Source organism: Pimephales promelas, chromosome 10, assembly GCF_988280905.1.
Source record: "Pimephales promelas chromosome 10, fPimPro1.hap1.1, whole genome shotgun sequence".
In the NCBI taxonomy this organism is placed as follows: Eukaryota; Metazoa; Chordata; class Actinopteri; order Cypriniformes; family Leuciscidae; genus Pimephales; species Pimephales promelas.
In genome coordinates, this window is record NC_142778.1 from 32,393,986 (window position 1) to 32,415,489 (window position 21,504).

At 37.2% G+C, this 21,504-nt stretch overlaps 1 protein-coding gene across 11 annotated transcripts in view; it reads right to left on the bottom strand.

Annotated features, from left to right (window-relative positions):
• Positions 1–21,504, bottom strand: part of mef2aa (myocyte enhancer factor 2aa) — a 107,778-nt gene continuing 86,274 nt past the window's right edge. For 8 of the 11 annotated variants that reach the window (XM_089116475.1, XM_089116477.1, XM_089116474.1 and 5 more), the window contains 4 exons: positions 10,563–10,750; positions 4,631–4,748; positions 4,270–4,393; positions 1–921 (listed from right to left, as the gene is read on the bottom strand). In XM_089116475.1, coding sequence (XP_088972601.1) covers positions 582–921; positions 4,270–4,393; positions 4,631–4,748; positions 10,563–10,750 — 770 coding nt within the window. In that variant the 3' untranslated portion in view covers positions 1–581. The remainder of the gene's footprint in view (positions 922–4,269; positions 4,394–4,630; positions 4,749–10,562; positions 10,751–21,504) is intronic. The other 3 variants (XM_089116478.1, XM_089116480.1, XM_039683985.2) reach the window with 1 other exon arrangement.

Below are 21,504 nucleotides of genomic sequence, written 5' to 3' on the forward strand. Positions count from 1 at the left end.
TGAACTGAGGTGAAATTTTAGATACAAGCCTTCCCTCGTAAAACCGATCCGAATCTATCGTCAAATACCTTTAAATAAATTAATAAGTGACATACTTCATATAAGGGCGAGTGCAGATGCAGATTGTTTAATACATGAGCCCAACAGGCAGGAGGCTTCCAACAGAAAGCCGCCCCTAAACTTTCTTTGATTGTTTGCAAATTCAACAGCGAAAACAGCTACGAGTGTCAAACTGCACCAGTGACAACAATTATCGAAATGTTTTCTTCATACATTGGACTATCGCACAATGCAATTTGCATCAAGTACCTGATAACACCTGTTTTTTTGAGTACACCATTCATTCCGACTGCTCGACTTGAGAATTTCTCTCTCTCTCTCTCTCCTCACATCTGTTAAATTTCGATATGTCAGGACATTTTCGATTTCTTTCCCCATCCACCTACTTACAAAAAAACAAAAAAGTGAAATGACATTAAATTATATCAATAGAATAATAACAATAATGACCCTCCCTGCTGTCACTCCTCTCTCCCTTTCCCCCTGCCCAGCCCTGCGTGTGACTGACTGGCCGTCAAGCTCTATGTCACCCAGGTGTCCATGCGCATGCGCTTGACCGTGGGGCTCTCTCTCTCCTCGCCCCCGGCGGCGGGGGGTCGGCCCAGGCCGAGGGGAGAGTGGAAATCAGGCCGGTGATCCTCTCGGTCGCTTCCGTCGTAGGAGGAGCAGGAGGAGCTGAGGCTGTCGACGGGCGAGCGGCCCATGTCGGGACGGCCGGAGGGAGCCTGTTGCTGCTGCTGCTGTTGCGGGAAGCCGGACGGGGTCACGCGCTCACGTGGAGGAGAGATGGGCTCTGATTTAATGTTGACATGCTGGCTGGTGTTGATGGAGAGATTTGAGCCCTGAGGTAAGTGGCCACCTCTGAACAAAGTTACAAAATGACTAATTAGTACAAGTGTATAAAACGGTACCATTTTACAATTTTAGTAAACAAATGAAACGAACGACACTTCTACAGCATCTTAGTTCATGTTAATTTCAACATTTACTGAAGCGTTATTAAAATCAAAAGTTGAATTTGTTAAAGGAGTAGTTAAATTTTAAAAGAACTTTTGCTGATAATTTACTCACCCCCATGTCATCCAAGATGTCCATGTCTTTCTTTCTTCAGTCGACAAGAAATGAAGGTTTTTGATGAAAACATTCCAGGATTTTTCTCCATATAATGGACTTCAATGGGAACCAAACGGTTCAAGGTCCAAAAGACAGTTTCAGTGCAAACTGTTCAAAGGGCTTTAAACGATTCCAGGCGATGAATAAGGGTCTTATCAAGCGAAACAATCGCTCATTAAAAAAAAATTACAAAGTTTAAATTTTATAAGCTCAAATGGTCGCCTTGCTCTGTTTTGTGTGACTCTCCTGTTCGAACTCGTTCATCAAAATGAACGAATCTTTTCCTGAGTCAATTTGTTCATTTCGGTCGTTGAATGAACCAAATGACATAAAAAAGATTCGTTCATTTTGATAAACAAATTCGAATAGGAGTCACGAACGCGCATCACAGAACAGAGCAAGGCGAACATTTGAGCTTGTAAAACTTAAACTTTGTTATTTGTTTATTAAATGAGCGATCGTTTCGCTTGATAAAACCCTTATTCATCGTCTGAAATCGTTTAAAGCCCTTTGAACAGTTTGCACTGAAAGTGTCTTTTGGACATTGAACCGTTTGGTTCCCATTGAAGTCCATTATATGGAGAAAAATGCTGGAATGTTTTCATCAAAAACCTTAATTTGTTTTCGACTGAAGAAAGAAAGACATGGATATCTTGGATGACATGGGGGTGAGTAAATTATCAGCTAAGTTTTTTTTTAAAAGTGAACTACTACTTTGACTAATGTTAACAAGAATTGATAATAAATACTGTAACACATGTATAGGTCATTGTTAGGTAATGTTAGCGTTACCCATAAATGTATATACAAATTAACTGCAAAAATAACTAAACTCAACAGCAACTATGTGACGCTGAAATAAATAATATCCCACCCTCCATCTGTTTACTCAATGGCGCTTGCAGCAATAACAGCACCTGAATCATTTTAGAGGGTGGTATCTAATTAGAGCATGCCTGGCAGAATGTGTCAAAAACAGTTCACTAATGTTGTGATGGCACAACCACTGCATTTAAATTAAAGCTTTCATTCACAGGCTCTGGAAACCTTTTAGATTCTTTTTATATTCCTTTTTTCTGTCTGTGAGCAATGCACTCTGCTGTTACAGTGAAACTATACAAACATATAATTATATAAATGTATAGCGCTGCACAACTTGTTGTTTTGATATCTATCTATATATCTATCTATCTATCTATCTATCTATCTATCTATTAGGGGTGGAGCCGAATCCGAATACGGTATTCGGAAAGGTACAAATAATGTGTTTTTTACGAATACTTATTCCGAACAAATACTTAAAAAAATATTTGTATTCGGGAACAAGAAATACTTTATATCAAAAAGCTGCGTTCCTCACGAGACGCGAGTTGAGTGACTTGAGTCAGTGCGCGAGTTGAGTGAGTGACGTTCAGGAAGAGGTGACTGACACAGGCTGCTCCACACAGCAACAGAGAGGGCTCGGCTGAGCGAAAAAAAAACAAAAAACACTTAACTGCATCACTATTTTTGTTTAATAGATGTTTGTACCTTAACTATGTTCCGGTGGCAGTTTATAACTTTCGGGAAGCGGAGTTTGATCGGGAGTATATTCCATTATTGACGTCTGCAGACGGGTGCTTTCATGTTCGCTCTGTTTACGTAGCTCTGTTAGCTCGGTAACGGTAATTATTTGTTTCATGGCTTGATTGAATTCCAATGTAGAATGCGGTCTGTTATTATTATAACAGGCCGCTGCTTATAAGTACAACACACCGTTGCTTAGGTTGCTATGAAAAACAGAGCGTTGCCATGGATTCTGAACGTAGAGACAGAACGGACTATTTTTCTTTTTTTAGCGGGAGCGATACAATCGTTTTTTAAATCAATAAACTCCTTTTTATATCCATATTTTGCGTCAAATTATTGATTTATTTGGTAGGTAGCCATGTAATAAGCGGGGTAATGTAGAGCGAGGCGTAGTTATAGCGAAAACCCTTCAGGCTTCGCGTCGGGCTCATAATCAACCTCCTCACTATAAATTATCCATATAACTTATTCTGTCTGCACAGCGTCCTCCACCGTGGTGTTGGGGTTCATAATGTTCACAATTATATTTTATTAGTTGTTGGTTTAACCATGGTTCATGAGGTAATGGCTGACTGTTATTTTCTTTTCAATGACTTTTCTTGTTACATGTTCATTGCTGGATTTATAGAAAAAACCAACCAATATTGCATATCCATAATTATTATAATGGATATAATTAAAGAATCCATACACTATAAAGTAGGCCTATTTTTAAAGATTTTTATGCCTATTTTGAATTTTACTCGAATACAAATACAAATACAAATACTTTTCCTCCCTGAACAAATACAAATACAAATACAAATAGCGGCTGCTTTGCACACCCCTACTATCTATCTATCTATCTATCTATCTATCTATCTAAAAAAAGAAAAGAAAAAGAAATTGCATTTTGCAAAAATAAAAACCATTAAAATTTATGGTGACATTAGTTTTAAAATAATTAAGTCATTATGTGTCTCACAATTTTTAAATGTAATTCCCATTATTATTATTTTTTTATCATTATTATTTAAATTGGTATACATACCATCATACAAATCTTAAAGTCCAAAAAATACTATTTAATTTTGTCTAAAAGCAAAGTGTGTAATTTTTGAGCATTTTCTGCAAAAACAAATCATTTTCCATTAAAAACACCGGATGCATTTACTTGAGAAACACAATGACACAAGATATTGAGACTTTTTTTAACAGGAAAACATAACAAAAATCAGCCAAACACATAGTCCCACCCAAACCTCATGGCACTGGTTTGTCTCTAGTATTAAAAAATAAAATAAAAATACTTCAGTTTTAAGCAAAACATGGTTTTATACTTTTTTCTTTTCATTTTTAGAGTGAATTATAACCTGTGCATTCATCCATCCTTCCATTCCACTCTCTACAAAATAAAAAATGGAAAAGTATGGGAACTAAGAATGCATTTGACCTCGTGCCCCGGAACATTAGTTAGTGTTTTGCAAACCTGTGTGTGTGTGTGTGTGTGTGTGTGTGTGTGTGACTGCACACATCTATGTTACTCACACCAGCGAGCTGAGAGCTGCCTGGCCCAGTTGATGCTGTTGCCATGCCGACATTGAGCCTATAGAGAGCCCTGGAGAGCCAAAGCCTTGCAGAGAGGAGAGCTCAGCACTGCTCAGGGAGTATTCTAGAGCCAAACAACACACAACAATCAACAACAGAGTTTATGAGTCACTCAATCACCTCTGCGCTCACACTGTAGAGCCTTTCAAGTATTTGTGTTATGTTTATTATTTAGCTCAGAGCTGGATGGTGTCATGAAACGTAAGGTCTTCCTTTTTTTATCAAGCCACTCATAGATGAATTAAAATTAAATCAAACCATGAATGAATGAATACGTTGTGTGTGTGTGTTTTCTATTCACCAGAGTTGTAGGCAGTGGGCATGCCTGAGTAGACCAGGCCTTGTGGTGGCAGACTCGGGGTGGTGACGGAGACCACCGGTGTGGCCAGAGCCTGGGAACTGCTTATCCTCTGAGTGTTCTGCACACAGGACCACATACACAAAGTTAATGAGATAGAAATCCCATCACACACAAGCATGCATACTCTATCCAACCATGTGAAGCACTGTCATTAGAATAGTGTGGTTTGATGAAAATCAAGTGGTAATACCATTTTACACCAGTAAGAGGCGCTGCAGATTCATTCTAGAAAGAAATCAAATTGTTTTGCAGGATGCTGTCAGTTAAACAGCTTTAATTCAGAGGCCCCAGATCAATATAAGAAAATATCATAAAAAATAAAGAATGTCTTATACATGGGGTATACCTGCATATCTGTCAACAAGCTCACTGCAAAGTTTTGCTAATAAGCACAATAATATAGAAATCCACACGCAAACAGTCATCGACAAGAAAAACCAAACTCTCTTATGAAATAATCAGGTTTGTCTAAGATGCTTCTACTAAAATACCTTAAAACTAAAAACAATGGTTGACATAGTAAGAGTATAGAGCTATACAATTATTTGGGAATGGTTGAATTTGCTGAGAAATATTTGAGTTCATTGAAAAGAGTTCTAAAAAAAAAAGGGGGGGGGGGGGGGGGTCAGTGGTTTTTCAGGGGTTCTTTGCAGTGGTCATGGTGCTTTATAGCACCACTACCATTTAAAGAACCTGTTAAGCCCAGTTTGGTTCTTCAGTGGTTCTCTGTGGTGGTTAACGTGTTCTATGGCACTTCTTATGGTTCTACATAGCACCATATGACAAAGATAAGTGGCACTTAAAGTGGTTCCCCTATGATTACAAGCCAATGAACCACTTTAGTGCTATTTAGCACCATTTTTTTAGAGTGATATATCTTGATAAAGCAGTTTGAGACACATGAGATGAATGTGGTCTTTTTCTCGAGAGATGAAATGAGAGGCAGCAGACATAAGGAAACGTCTTAAATTGCACTCCATTTAATGTCACTTCTGCCGAGGAGACGCAACTGATATTAATATTACTGATATTAAAGAGAGTTTATTTTGCTGGATGTGATGCACTGAATAAGGTAAATCTCTTATCCAAATAGCATCCAGCATGCAGTGAAATAATATAGTCACCGCAAGCCAAACGTGTGGACATGCAGTGTGTGGATACACAAACACACACACACACACATGCATACTGGGTTTTCATGTTTTACGGGGACATATCATGGACATAATGATTCTTATACCACACACACACACGAGAAAAATAACTTATTTTTAATTTAGGGCTGTCAAACTGTTAATCGCGATTAATCGCATCCAAAATAAAAGTTTGTGTTTACATAATATATGTGGGTGCACTGTGTATAATTATTTTATATATATAAATACACGCACATGCTTGTATATATTCAAGAAATATTTTCATGTACTGTATATAGATTTATTTATAATTTATATTATATAAATATTTAATATATAAATAATATTTTTTTCATAAATATACATGCATGTGTGTGTATTTATATATATACACTGTAAAAAAAATATTGTTGGTTTAACTTAAAAAAGTAAGTAACCTGGTTGCCTTAAAATTTTAAGTTCATTGAACTGGAAAAAGTGAGTTAATACAATGGAGGAGAATGATTTAATCATCAGAAACTCAAAATTATATGTTATCTGAACTAAATAAATTATTTAAGTTGATTTGACACAAGAAAAAATGTTGTGATTACTACACTGTAAAAAAATATTGTTGGTTTAACTTAAAATTAAGGCAACCCAGGTTACTTACTTTTTTAAGTTGATTGAACTGGAAAAAAGTGAGTTAATACAATGAAGGAGATTAATTTAACCATCAGAAACTCAAAATAATAAGTTATCTCAACTAAATAAATTATTATAAAGTTGATTTGACAAAAGAAAATATGTTGTGATAACAAATCTTGAAAATATTTTTTTTTCACAGTGCACTGTAATAAAAGATTTAAATAAGAATAAGATTTATCACATTTTTTTCTTTTGTCAAATAAACTTAAATAATTTATTTAGTTGAGATAACTTATTATTTTGAGTTTCTGGTGATTAAATTAATCTCCTTCATTGTATTAACTCACTTTTTCCAGTTCAATCAACTTAATATTTTAAGGCAACCAGGTTACTTACTTTTTTAAGTTAAAACAACATATTTTTTTTTACAGTGTTGTCTCTCATTGTACAGTAGTGTTTCAATATTGTAAAATGCATTCACATTTGTTTCATTTGCCAGTGAAAATATGTTCTCTGACAGCATTTGGCGTTCTCCTCAACTGATGTCATCATTTTGGACTCAACTCCATTTTAACAACATCATCATAAGTAAAGCAATCACTGCCCAGGCCAAAAAACAACAAGAGAATAAAATTGAGCTTTGATTGATCAAAGCGTTAATAATAAAACTAATACCAGATTTATTGGTGAGGTCTTAGGCAAATATTAAATAATTACTAATGATTGCATCTTCGGGGATTCATCATTTTCCTTTTCTTCTTCAAAAACACCCACAGCAATCTTTCTTTAGCGCAAACACGTACATTTCGGAACATAATGTGGCTCTTTCAAACTTCCTTAAAAAGGCACAGTACATGCAGTGTGAGTCACACACAACGCAGACCAGACATCCACACAACACTCATGAGTTTATCCACTTCAGGTTGGGTTTAGTGTATCTTTACGCAAGCAGTGGAATCATCTCACTAAGCTGCGTGGCTTTGCTAGTTAAAGCAGTGTGATTTTAAAACCAAACTGGACTCTGTATCAGTCTTCCCAAGCCATTCTGTGAAACTCACCAACTCCATCTCTTCCTCCTCCGACTGCTTCCAACAGAAAAGAGCAGACGAAGCTGTCAGTAAAGAGCCAGGTGGCACACCTAAGCTGAGCAGGGTCAACCCCACGTTCTCACCAGGACGTGCCTTTAAACTAACTCATTCAAATTCAGAGACTAAAGCGTGAACCGAACGCTGCATCAGGTTACTTGCAATAAAACTGGAAATTCAAATTCGGAGTCAAATTCAAATGAAAAGTCAAATTTGTTGGCACTAAATACACAACATTTTCGTTCCTCATGGCCATGTGGGTTTGTACGACACAGCAATTAGGTGTGAAATGCTAAACAAAGGGAGAGTAATCGGGACAAAAAGTAGTGGGGTTTTTAAGTCCTTAGGGGAAAAAGCAATCATTGATAAGATTGACCTCACAGCTAGGATGCGCTTAACCCTTCACCTCAGACACTCATCCATGCATGAGCTTGTGTGTCCAATAGCTCCATCAATCATTTTGCTTTCATTGGCACAGTCCTCCACTTGATTTAATTGATTATTTACCAGAATAGAATAGTAAACACTAGGAGAGCGAGAAAATGTAGCTAATAACTCATGAGTATATACTTACTGTAAGAAATACATGCTACATTTTTAACATGCATTTAATATTTATTTATAATTTTTATAAATTGAACTGGATAAATTACAAAGTGTATATATATATATATATATATATATATATATATATATATATATATATATGGAGACAATTAGCTGGAAATAAGTTGTAATAAATACATACAATATATAGAGCAGACTTGTTATATTTATTTATAATTTTTATAAATTGAACTGGATAAATTATATATATATATATATATATATATGGAGACAATTAGCTGGAAATAAGTTGTAATAAATACATACAATATATAGAGCCGGTCCAAAAAAAACCCACATTTTTTATGTCTTTGAAAGAAGTCCCGGTAACACTTTACTTGAAGACACCCCTTAAGACTCAAATGACACGTTATGAATGCGAATGAGGTTTTATGCATGTTTATGACAACTGTCATTAAGTGACATTCGCTCAATTATGACATTTTTAGTTGTCATAAACATGAATAAAACCTCCTTCCTATTCATGATGTCATGTCAGTCTTATACACACCCCTTCAAGTAAAGTGTTACCGAAGTCGCTTATGCTCATCAAGCCAGCATTTATTTGATCAAAAATACAAAAAAAAAAAAAACAGTAATATTGTGAAATATTATTAGAAATTAAAATTATTTAAAATGTATTTCGGTCAAAGCTGATTTTTCAGCATCATTACTCCAGTCTTCATTGTCACATGATCCTTCAGAAATCATTCTGATATGCTGATTTGGTTTGATTAGTATCAATGTTGGAAACAGTTGTGCTGCTTAATAATCTTTTGGAACCTGTGATACCTTTTTTCAGGATTTAATTAAGAATAATCAAAATATAAATATTTTTTAACAATATAAAACTCTACTCTCTAACTTTTTATCAATAGAACACATCCTTGCTGGATAAAAGTTAAGAAAAAAATACCGACCACTGACTTTTCAACATTCCCGTATATTGTTAAAAAATGACTATTCTAAGTAAATGTTGTTCTTTTTAAACCTTATATTCATCAAATAATCCTAAAAAAAATCATAAAACAGCAGCACAACTGTTTCCAACATTTATAATAAATCAGCATAATATGATGACATTACAGACACTGAAGACTGGAGTAATGGCTGATTAAAATTTAGCTTTGCAATTACAATTTAAAGTATATTCAAATAGAATTATTTTACATTTTTATATGTCACAATATAACTGTTGTTTCAGTATATTTGATCAAATAAATGCAGGCAAGAGACCTCTTTCAAAAACATAAAAAATAGTAATGTACAACTTATTTCGAGCTAGTAGCACAGAGCTCTCCCTCATTATATATTTGCAAAGTGCTAGTCAACCCCATAATTCACAGTTCTACTAGATACTTTTGGCCCAAATGTAACCAGTTTTCACTTCTGAAAGAAAAAAACCTTATTTATGGCATTAGGGTGTCTGTTTTTGCATGTGTGTATGGCATGCATATCCCTTTGTTTAAAGCTATCCGACAGCATGGAGTTGTATAGAACTGAGGACGCTGCGCTTTCTACTCAGTAGTGGCAGACCAGTGCTGTCTTAATACCAGCACTCAATCAATAACAGTGGGGAGACACGACAAGGGCGACAAGATATTATCTGGCTCACACTATGGGCTTCTGATTAAGCCTTCATCCCCACTCTGTCACACTGCGATGTGATTAATTTAATACCATTATGTTCTAATGACAGCCTGTCTGCAGGCACACTCACAGGCTCTGCCTTAGTCTGTCTGTCTGAGGCAGTTCATTCAGACACACACACACACAAAAGGACACTCACTATAAACGCAAATGTACACAAATGAATAATGCTAGGCTTCTCACTACTGATGACTTCAGATGCCACGAGCTTGGCATGCGGGATTTGTTTTGATTCATGGTGGGTAAGAAACTGTACCGCTTCCAGATGCTGGCGTGGTATTCCATACACTCGCGTGCATATGCATATATTTACAGCACTGAGCTAAGAGAGCCTTGCGTAACCCCAACTCTATTTACCAAACAAGATTCTGTACACAGTGCAGCTTCCACAGCTGAAACCAACTAATTATTGACCATATTTAAATATAATAATAATAATATTCTTTATTTCTGCTTCCCATTTTATGTTGTCGTGATTAATGAGGCTGACAGCCGGGTATAGCCTCAGGTGCTGAATGTGGCCAGAGCTCTCTGCACCTTAATTATAATCATTTGAGAGGCCCTTTAATTTCTAGATGAATAATAGAAGGAGTACCTGGATCTTAGATATTTCGCTCCGTTGCTCAGCTTGTCGTGTAGCTGACACCGTTCCAGTTTCATTTCACAGTCGGCGAACTGATCTAAAGACCGTAATCTCACTCAAACGCTTCCAACATCGATTTGGAGTGGATTTTGTGTGAATGTAGAATCAATTCTTTTAATACTCACCAGGGGTGGCATCATGCCCTTGCTGGATGCGGGGATGACGACTCTCAAGTCTGGCTTGCGGCTACCGATGCCCATGTTGCCCCCCGGTGGCGGCGGTGACTTCGCAGGCATGACTTTACCCAGTCCGTTCCCGCTGGGTGTACCCAGAAGCCCCGGCGAGCCCCTCGGGTTAACAAAGCCGTTTCCTGCTGAGACACACATATGGGCGAAAAGCATCATGGGATTGTGCTCTAATCAACCAATCGGACGACATGCCATTTTCCCAGCTGCAGTCGTAGAATCTCATAGCATGCAACGTTAAGTGTTCCCGACCCCTCTGGGAAAGTTCTAGTAATTATCCCACACATTAACGAAAATAAAACATAAATTTTGAAATTGATGAGCCTTTGGTTCTGTTGCCGTACAATGGCGTCAAAGCTGTTTTCGTGTGTCCCAGGATGAGAAAAGCAATTCAGTTTAACAAATGTAGTGTGACTTGAGCTCTTTAAGAAGGAATGGCTAAAGTCATTACAACTGAGTGCAGCCATTCACTACTATCAAAGGCAATTAAAGTGCCATTTTGGAAAACAAATCTTAAAACTTTGGTGGAGTGTCAATGGTATGTTTACATGTGCTGTACTTTGCCGTTCCTAGCTCGAAACTGAACTGCGGACACTTTTATTTGGATCTTTCTCCGTTCAAAATGTGCATGCTAAATGTTTGCACGTGCGGCAATGACCCCAAAAAGCACAATGAGAGGAACCCGGTTTGACTGAACGGCAGTCTGTTGAACATCAACAATAAATACTGAAAAGTGTGCGGCCGAATGATGTCATCACATGAGAACGGACAGGCTAATCCATCAAGTCTGCACCTGACTGACCTCACACCCGTATACTATATATATTGCGGGTTTCTGGTTTCATGTGAACTTCAGAGTTTTACAAAGATGTCTTTCTACCATCTGCTGGCTCACATTGTTAGCAAGTTCCTTCACACAACCATCTGAAATATTCTCGAACAATCACGGGTCATTTACTCACACAATGTATAACCTCCAAAGACAAACACAGGAATTACGATTGGCCGACATTCAAGCCCAAAAGCACAATTGCCCTTACGGTCTCTGTTTCAATGTTTTCTCTTGTCAGTATGAAAAATGCTGAGCAACTAAACAACAACCACAAGGCAAACAAGTGCAATGTCTTCTGGTTTCGAGAAAAGGTCCATTTCATTTCCATTTGTTTGGATACAGCAAAGTGCAATGTCATTTCCATGTGTATTCTTCATAACAGCAGCTTGATTAAATGTTAGTCATGGGGTTTTTTTTTTTGCCCCCCACCCAACGCTCATTTCCTGTGGGACAGCAAGAGAGAGAAGGCCATCATCTGAGAGACAGAGAGCAGAAACACAAACACGTGTAATGCTCTTTTTTTTTTGGTAGAATCTATAGACAGAAATACTCATAATCACATCTCAGACAACTTTCAAGATTTTATTCTCAGATTGTAAGAGAATCTCAGTTGAAGTTAAATCTGCATGCAGTTATGTGTGTTCACTTACTTATGAAACATAATGAATATCACCCATCTAACTTGGAATAGCAAAGAAAAGCAAACTTTTTGCAGGTAGTAATTAAAAGCTTAAGCACTGCGTCAGCTGCATGAAACTTGGCAAGTATAACATTAACATTCATTTTGCAGATGCTCTTATCCAAAGTGACAAAGAAAATTAAGGAATAATTCAACACAAGTGAGCAGAAATAGAATAAAACATTTAACAGATATCTTGTATTTATATCTTGCGTATAAATATATATATAGCATTTCATAGAATTATATATAATAAAAATAGCCCCCAATCGGGTCATGGAATCTATACGACCCCAATCGACTTTTACTTAATAATAATAAAAAAGGTTCCCTTCATCTCAGTGGAATAATATTTTGTGACTTTTCATACATTATCTATCTATACACACACACACACACACACACACACACACACACACACACAAAACTGGGCTTGATTCGGTTATTCTGAAGGTATGTAAAAGAAATATGACCCCACATTGAAATGAATGGGGAATGTGAAAAAAAAACTAAATATATTTTCTTCATTTGTCAAAAAAAAAAAAAAATCCGCAATAAATCTGAAAATTTTTACACAGAAATGAAGGCTTAGTGCTAGTGCATAAATGCAATGTATCATAAAAAAAATAATATTTAATATGCAAGCTAATGGTATAGTTGAGGAATTGTGGTAAATGGATACAAAAGTACTTTATATCTCCAAAAACACAGCATTAATGAATAGATGAGAAGTAAACAAACAAAATGATATATTATTCGTATGATTAAAAATGTATATTTTTTGTACAATTACTCAATCAATTGTTGGGGTCGTATAGACCCCGAAGCCCAGAAGTGTAAACAGGAAACCAAGAATATGCATAAATATAATCTGCATAATACTTTGATGACTTTGATGTCTACTATTCTAATTGAGGAAAACAGTACTTAATAAAGAATGCGTCTTTAATTTTTGGATGCAACTGTGAATGTTTATTCAATTGACAGAAATATATGATGAATGTGGGTACTGGAATGTGTGAACCTGCAGTGAAAGGGAGTGAAATATCTTGTAATTACTGTAAAAAAAAGCACAGCGCCAGTGCATTACTCTGATAATGATCAAAAGGAGGGAGGATGATATCATTACGTTGAAATTCTCCCAATTTCTGAAAAAGGCGCCTGTTCTCAAAAAGGCGTAATGTGTAACTGAGGCCCTACTGAGACATAAGTTGCTCTCATTCTGAGCTGTGAGCAGTGTCCCCACCCCTCTTGCTCATGTACTGTAAGTCACTTTGAATCCTCTCATACCCAACAGAGTGAATCCAGAGTCACAATTCCTAAATGAACACATAATACAGAAGAGTTAATACATTGCTGTCTTGACTTGAACAATGCATAAAATAAGTATCTCGCTCAGCTCTGAGTAATGCATGATCATTTGGGAGCATGGTTACATAATGACTCGCTTTTACAAAACAAATAATTTGTTTCATTCCAGAGCAAGACTGTTTTGATAAAAAGTACCAGATAAGTCCTTCCTTACCATTTATAAGTCATCATTACCTTGAGCAACATGGTGTCTTCAAAGGGGCAAAGTATGCATGAATGAGAAAAGACTAATGGATTTCAGAATCAAAGCTTCGCCTCCCTAATAGATTAAGAGGAACAGAGTCCAAATTCTAATTATAGTCTTAATTAATGAGGCTGAACAGTACCTCTTTAACGGGTGCAGCCATATTGTTTTGGCTCCGGAAATCATGCGCAGGAACAATGTGAGCTGGGAAAAGCGTTCCAACTGCTGGTGCCAAAAAAATCCAATTCATATTTTACTTGGAGAACCCTTTTGTACAAAAAATAAATATAATTTGTTATGCCTCTATGAGGAATCTGAGAAAAAAAAAAGGCCAGCAGCACTGGAGCGGGAGGGCGCCGTGGACCTCAAGATATAGTAAAAGTAAAGTAACTGGCACATAAGCGCTCTTTCGAGGAAGCAGGCTAATTCGTCAGTATTAATGAAGGAAGCTGTGCTGCGTCTAGGCACATTGCATAACAGAGATACAACTCCAAACAAACCCTCGTTTTTAACAGAGGCGGTCCCGAACGGCCCAAAAGCACATGCAACTGAATTCGAGATCGCCTCATGAGATTGCTAATTGGTGCTCATCGAAACACGTATCATGTATTTCTGGAAACATTAGGTTTGCTTCAATTCCTCTTTGTGCATGATCACGCTTTGTGAAGTTTGGCATAATCTGCAAAGCTGAGAGTTTGCTCTTGTCAACTTGAACAAGGTGTCTATAACACTTCAACTAGTAGTGCCAAATTGTTTGCAATAAACTAATTGAATGTGTGGGATCTGCTCTTCTAATGTATCAGCCACACTTCTGCGATTCCATGCTGAAAGCGCATCTAACTTTGCAAGAATTCATTGCGTTTCACTTTTAATTAAATTAAGATCCAGCAACTTCGCTGCTATAACACACTGAATATAAGTCAATTTAACTATTTTATATTTAACACTCTACTATTATTAGAAAACACAAGGTTCTAACATGTTCGGCACTGTCGGCTATTCGATTGTGAAGCACAAACACTTTGACAGACCTAAGAAGTGGTGCTGTTCAGATGGAGATGATCGAAAGATATCGCGGATCAAAAGAGACTGAGCACAAAGCATCAAGGACTTGTTCACCTTCTGGAGTTGAGGGCTCTTCAGGCAGAAGTGATTTGTGCTGGGCTGTCTCCCTTCTTTCTTTACATACTTTACACAAATAAGCACATAAGCTAAAGGACAAGACAGGTGCTGAAGTATGTTGGGACAACTGACAAAAAAAATGTAACTAAATCTTGAGTAGGGTGACATTTCAACTTCCTGCATTTCAACTCTAATTTTAGTGTCCCGACTTATTATGAAAAAATCATGTTTTGTCCCTTATTTCACCACTACTTTCTGTATAAAGTAGTTAGCTACTTGAAAAGCTACACTGCTTCTAGCAACTATTTCAACAACTTTCATTTTATTTTTATTTTTTAATAACCACGCATAAACATTATTCACTTAAAGGGTTAGTTCACCCAAAAATGAAAATTCTGTCAGTATTTACTCACCCTCATATTGTTCCAACCCCGTAAGACCTTCGTTCATCTTCGGAACACAAATTAAGATATTTAAGATATTAAGATCACTCCTGCATACTAGTCCATAGGCTTCTTGAGGGAATGACTCTTGCTGGCATCGAAAAGTCATTAAAGACATCGTTAAAATAGTCCAAGTGACTACAGTGGATCAATTTTAACTTTATCAAACGACGAGAACACTTTTTGTGCGCAAAAACAAACAAAAATAACGACTTTATTTCAACTATTCACTTCCTTCTCCATGGGCCTGTAGTCAGTTAACGTAGTGTGATTGAGTAAAGCTACGTCACACGTAGGCTCACTATTGGCCGACGCTGGTCATGTGTGTGATGTGTGTGACGTACAATAACAGAAGCTTACGCTATTAAACTAGTAACCTGACTCGTGCAGAGGGGGAGATAAACGAATAGTTGAAATAAAGTCGTTATTTTTGTTGTTGTTTTTGCGCACAAAAATGTTCTCGTCGTTTGATAAACTTAAGATTGAGCCCCTGTAGTCACTTGGACTATTTTAACAATGTCTTTAATGACTTTTCGAGGACAGCAAGAGTCATTCCCTCAAGAAGCCTATGAACTAGTATATAGGAGTGATCATCTTAATATCTTAAATATCTTAATTTGTGTTCCGAAGATGAAAGAAGGTCTTACGGGGTTGGAACAACATGAGGGTGAGTAAATACTGACAGAATTTTCATTTTTGGGTGAACTAACCCTTTAAAAATAAAAACATGTACGTACATGTTGCTCACATATTATGGTAGCCCTGTTTGTGCTATATAGAGTCAATTTACACATTTGCCATTAACATGCTTATAAATAACAGAAAAAAAGCTACTGCCAAGCTACTGAAAAATGTAGTTAAGTTAGTAGCGTCGCTACTTGTAGTTAACTACTCCCCAACACTGATTATTAAGTGTAAATAGTTGTATGTGTGCATTAGGTTTTGTGGGTTTGTGTCTGTCCCATATTTCACTCAGAGAAATCTGGTCAACCTAATCTTGAGGGTACTGTCTGCAGGACTGATAATGCCAAGCAAGAGCCGTCAGTTGATTCATTCAGGCTTGAAATGTCCTAAACTTGTGAACTGTATAGCAAATAAAATAGATAAATGCATACGATCATTTTAAAATGCATAAGGATATAAACATATATTAAATAAGACTAAATTATATAAATATATAAAGATATATAGAATTAAATTACATAATACAATGAAATAAACAATAAAATTAGGTTATACTTTGTAATAGTGACTGCTAAAGACTGGGTCTGGTTTGATTTGAAAAATCCACCATGTGGGAAGAGATATTTTTCTCTTGCGTCAACAGAAAAAAAAAACAGTGCCAATGATTTGTTAGTCAACAACGAGATCTGGGTAATTTGACAGAAACTAGGCCTTCTGTTCCCCGTCAACAGCAAAATAAAATCTGAAAACGAAGACGATCCGAAACCAAATATTCAGCTGGAAGCGTGCAGAAAACTCTGAGAGGAAACTAAGCCATTTTGTTTCACAGTGCTGATGATTCATCCTGACCTCCAGCAACTGTACATAGTTAGGTAACACCGAATTGCTTCAAAAGAGAAAGAATCGTGCTACAACACGAGCCTGATATTTCACAAACAAAAAGATTCATTTGCACCCCAGCTGGGCATGTCAACGTGATGAAAAAGATTTTCTTCCCTGAAGAGGAGAGCCGGTGTATGTGCTTGGATTATAGTTTAGATCCTCTTCACTATTCCTCTGGCTTAACTGGTGATCAGAGCATTCCGCTGGACTCATTCAGGCAATATGAGGTCGCTCTACACAGGGGAAAGAGCAGAGGAAGTGTGCTGTGAGCTGCATTCCTGCAGGCTCTGCTCTGAGATGTCCCTGCTCTGTATGCAAGGAATGCAAGGAATATGCAAGGAATGGCCATCTGACAGGAGCACTAAAGTGGTTCCTCTCCAAGGCAGCCACGCTGGTCGAAGCTGTTTGGAACAAACAACAGCTGCACTATGCGATCAGAGAGCCAAATGCTGCGCTATGTGACCACAGAGCCAAAGGCCACACGCTCCTTGCCACACCCCATAATGCCCCTGTCAACTAGGCACTGTACGTCCAGGACCTTAAATACACCCCAGATATTCAAGGCTGGGCCGTGACTAAACCTAGAGCGCCAAATGATAGCCCTGGATGATTAAGAAGTGCACCGATAAAGTCATTGCATTATTTATGAGTTATTAATAAACTACACAATACAAAAGTATATTAAGCCTAAACATTCATAATGTTTCTCATAGCATTTCTCTCCCAAAGTCAAAACTTGTCTGGCATTAGCGATGATGGCAAAAACAATTGGCGCCATCCCTGCACACATTCACACACTCCATTTCTCCATCACTCATCTGCGACAGTTTCACGCCACTGCGCCCGCTCTCTACGAGCTATCCTACACATCCCCTTCTCACTTCTGCTTTCTATCTGTGTACCTATGGGAAAAGTCTCTTCACCCGCTCGGAGCAGAAATGGAGGTTATATTAGAAACGTACAGTAGAGGTCATTAAAATAATTGTCAATTAAAATAATCAAATATTTAAAATGTAATTTAAACTGATGGCCTTTGTCACCTCGTAATAAAATAATACAACTGTCCCAATTGAACCATGGGACAATTGTATATATATATAGTATTTCTATAGACACACACACATGCATATAGTTTTCAAAATTATCTCAGAATACGATTTATATTTAATTATATACATAACACACACACACAAATGTACACACATATAATACAATTGTTTTAATTATATTAATAATAAATATATTTATTAATTAGCTTATTGTTTAAAAATGTTTTGTACATTTAATATATATGATTTTCACAATACATTTTTCATGAATTTATTATAAAATATTTTAAATGTAATATATATATATATATATATATATATATATATATATATTTAAACTGATGACCTTTGTCACCTCATAATAAAATAGTATAACTGTCCCAATGAACCATGGGACAATTGTATAAAGTATTTCTACACACATACATATAGTTTTCAAAATTATCTAAAAATACGATTTATATGTATATATATATATATATATATATATATATATATATATATACACACACACACACACTACTAGAAACATATAATACAATTGTTTTAAATTATAATATGATTTTCACAATAATTTTTTTCATGAATTTATTATAATATAAAATTTTTAATTATTTCATAATATTTTAAATTAAATTAATATACTTATTTCAAACAAAGTGTACAAACATTTTTTTTTAATTATGTATGTATTTTTCTACCATACCTTTATGGCAAAATTAATAACCATTTTATAATTCCTTTAAAATATTGAATTCCGATTTAAATGGTGTAGGTATTTTTGCATTAGGATATAGCACTAATAGGCTAAGCCCGGGTCATTTAAATGCCATTTATATGGACCGACATCCTTGTTTCAAATCTCTAAATATCGATTCTAAAGAGTTACTCTGCACTACTGCCGCAAAGGGACTATGCTAGTGGGGACTGGCTCAGTAATGTCTGACAATTATTCAAAGACTGATGAGAGGCATCGGGTGCATAACAGCAATGAATTCTTCACCATGTAACTGAAAAAGTACTTTGAGGTATTCATTACCAAAAGGCTCCGAGTCCTACACTGTACATGATCTCATAAGAGACTCAAAAGCCAATATAATCTCCCACTGTGTACGTTCAATCAAGAGAGTCTCGGACACTTAGCAGTAGCTCTCAGTAAGCGCATTTCTGCGTGTGAGTGTGTAGTTGGCAAAAAGACGGTTAAACACCACCTGTCTCTGCCTCTCACTGCTTATGACAGGTTGCCTGGTCATTGTGCACAACGGTCTTAGAGGGATGTCATGGTCTGAATGCTCGCAGGGTCCTCCTGGGTCAGGCATTTAGCAGGCTTACGCCAGCCGTATAAGGACTGCCACAGTACCAGGAAAACAGATGCACCTGTCAATAGGGGGAAGGAAACTCGAGGGGGCCGGGAGGGATGGAGGCAGGGGGTCGAGGACTTGAAGGAAATGCTGAGTTTATTTACCTGCCTGTCTGAATCAGCCGCTGGAACAGTTAACCGTTTCGTACACACCGACACAAAGACAAAAAGGCACTTCTTGCTGAGATATATCTAAGCTGCACCTGCACTACATCTAATGTTTCCGGTTGACTTTTAAAATGATACTCCAGCTTTTTTGGAAATAGGCTCATTTTACAACTCCCTCAGAGTTAAACAGTCGAGTTTTACCGTTTTCGAATCCATTCAGACGATTTTCTGATTTTTAGAAGAATCTCAGTAACCAGACAGTTTCTGGTCTCATTGACTTCCATAGTAGGAAAAAAATATACTATGGAAGTCAATGAGACCAGAAACAGTCTGGTTACTGATATTCTTCTAAACATCAGAAAATCGGCTGAATGGATTCGAAAACTCTGGGGGGAGTTGTAAAATGAGCCTATTTCCCCAAAAAAGTGGAGTATCCCTTTAAGGCCTCGATACACTCACGACTAAATTCCTTTCTTTTCTTTAATTAGGGGTAAGATAATCACCTGAGCCATAGGGAACATACTGAATCCACCCACGCTGATAAAAAGCGGCGTATTTCCTCGCAATAGCAAAATAAACACACAACAAAAAATGCCTGGTTAGAAAACAGCAGTTAAGAAAGCATCTGATCATAGCAACATGAATGTGTAGGCTATGTCAAGTCATGCTTGTTTACATAGCATTTTGTACAATATAAAAGTGTTTACCAGCCAGAGTGAACTTTTCCAGAAAGTTTGCTTTGGCAGGCTGTTTTAATCTCCCGATATGAGCTCCAAATGAACTTAGTTTTGGCCTGATTTTGTTTAAAGGGATACTCCACTTTTTTTGGAAATAGGCTCATTTTACAACTCCCCCAGAGTTAAACAGTTGGGTTTTACCGTTTTCGAATCCATTCAGACGATTTTCTGATTTTTAGAAGAATGTCAGTAACCAGACCGTTTCTGGTCTCATTGACTTCCATAGTATATTTTTTTTCCTACTATGGAAGTCAATGAGACCAGAAACTGTCTGGTTACTGACATTCTTCGAAAAATCATCTGAATGGATTAGAAAACATTAAAACTCAACTGTTTAACTCTGGGGTAGTTGAAAAATGAGCCTATTTCCAAAAAAAAAGTGGAGTATCCCTTTAAAATGACATCACACCAGTGAATTCTTTGATTTAGTTAGAAGCATATCAGTGCCTTAAGTTTTCCAGCAAAAAAACTAAACAACCCCCCCAGCAAATTAGGGCAAGAGGAATCTTCAAGATCATGTGAAAGAGCATGAATCTCATGGCTTGTTGTTCCAGCAGTCATGCTCTTGTGCTCGGATGCTTTGTAATGTTGAAAAAGTAGCCCTGGTCTACAGCTGACATAGACAGAGCGGCCCACTGGAGAATGGAGGCAACCCTTGTATTTGTAACTGTCAGGGAAAAACAGTTGGACACATGACCTTGTGTGCGTCCTTGGTGACTTGACAGTGTGTGTACACACAAGCAGCAGGGCAGAGACTCTCGCAGCTGCCGCCATTTTACCTCATCACATGACTGTTTACATCAAACGCCTGAACCCACAAGTCAGCACCGGTTTTCTATGAATGATAATTGTTATATGCTAATCTATATCTTTTTTTTTTCATGAGAAACCATAGAAAAAAAACCCTTGAAAATATCCTTCTGATGTCCTCATAAAGGGCAGAGTCACTTCAACATCCATCACTGGCTCATAACGGTTTGGCCTAGATTTCCAAATATCAAGAGAGAGAAGGGGGTGGTGTGCTACTGTAACATGCCAGTTATACTCCAAGCAGAGGAGAAGCGACTGAGGGTGAACCGCTTATCTGATCACAGGGGTAAAGATGGTGCTACTCCGTTAGGACCAAGAAAGAGGGCAACGCACTTCCTGAAAAAAGATAACCAAATCAACCATATCAATCATAAAAACGGAAACCGGATTCAGAAACCCCTGCGAAGCGAAACATCTATTGACACAGGAGCTGGTGCAGTCACCCCAGAGGACTAGCCCGCAGGGCTGGAGCCGACACCGCTTGGCACTGAGAGCTCTGCGAGGGTACCCAGCATGTCACCTAATGAGATGCACAAAATGAGATGATTAACCATCTGCATCTTTTATCTCCAAGTGTGTGGGTACATGTGTGTGACAGGCCAGCCTTCACACACAGCACTC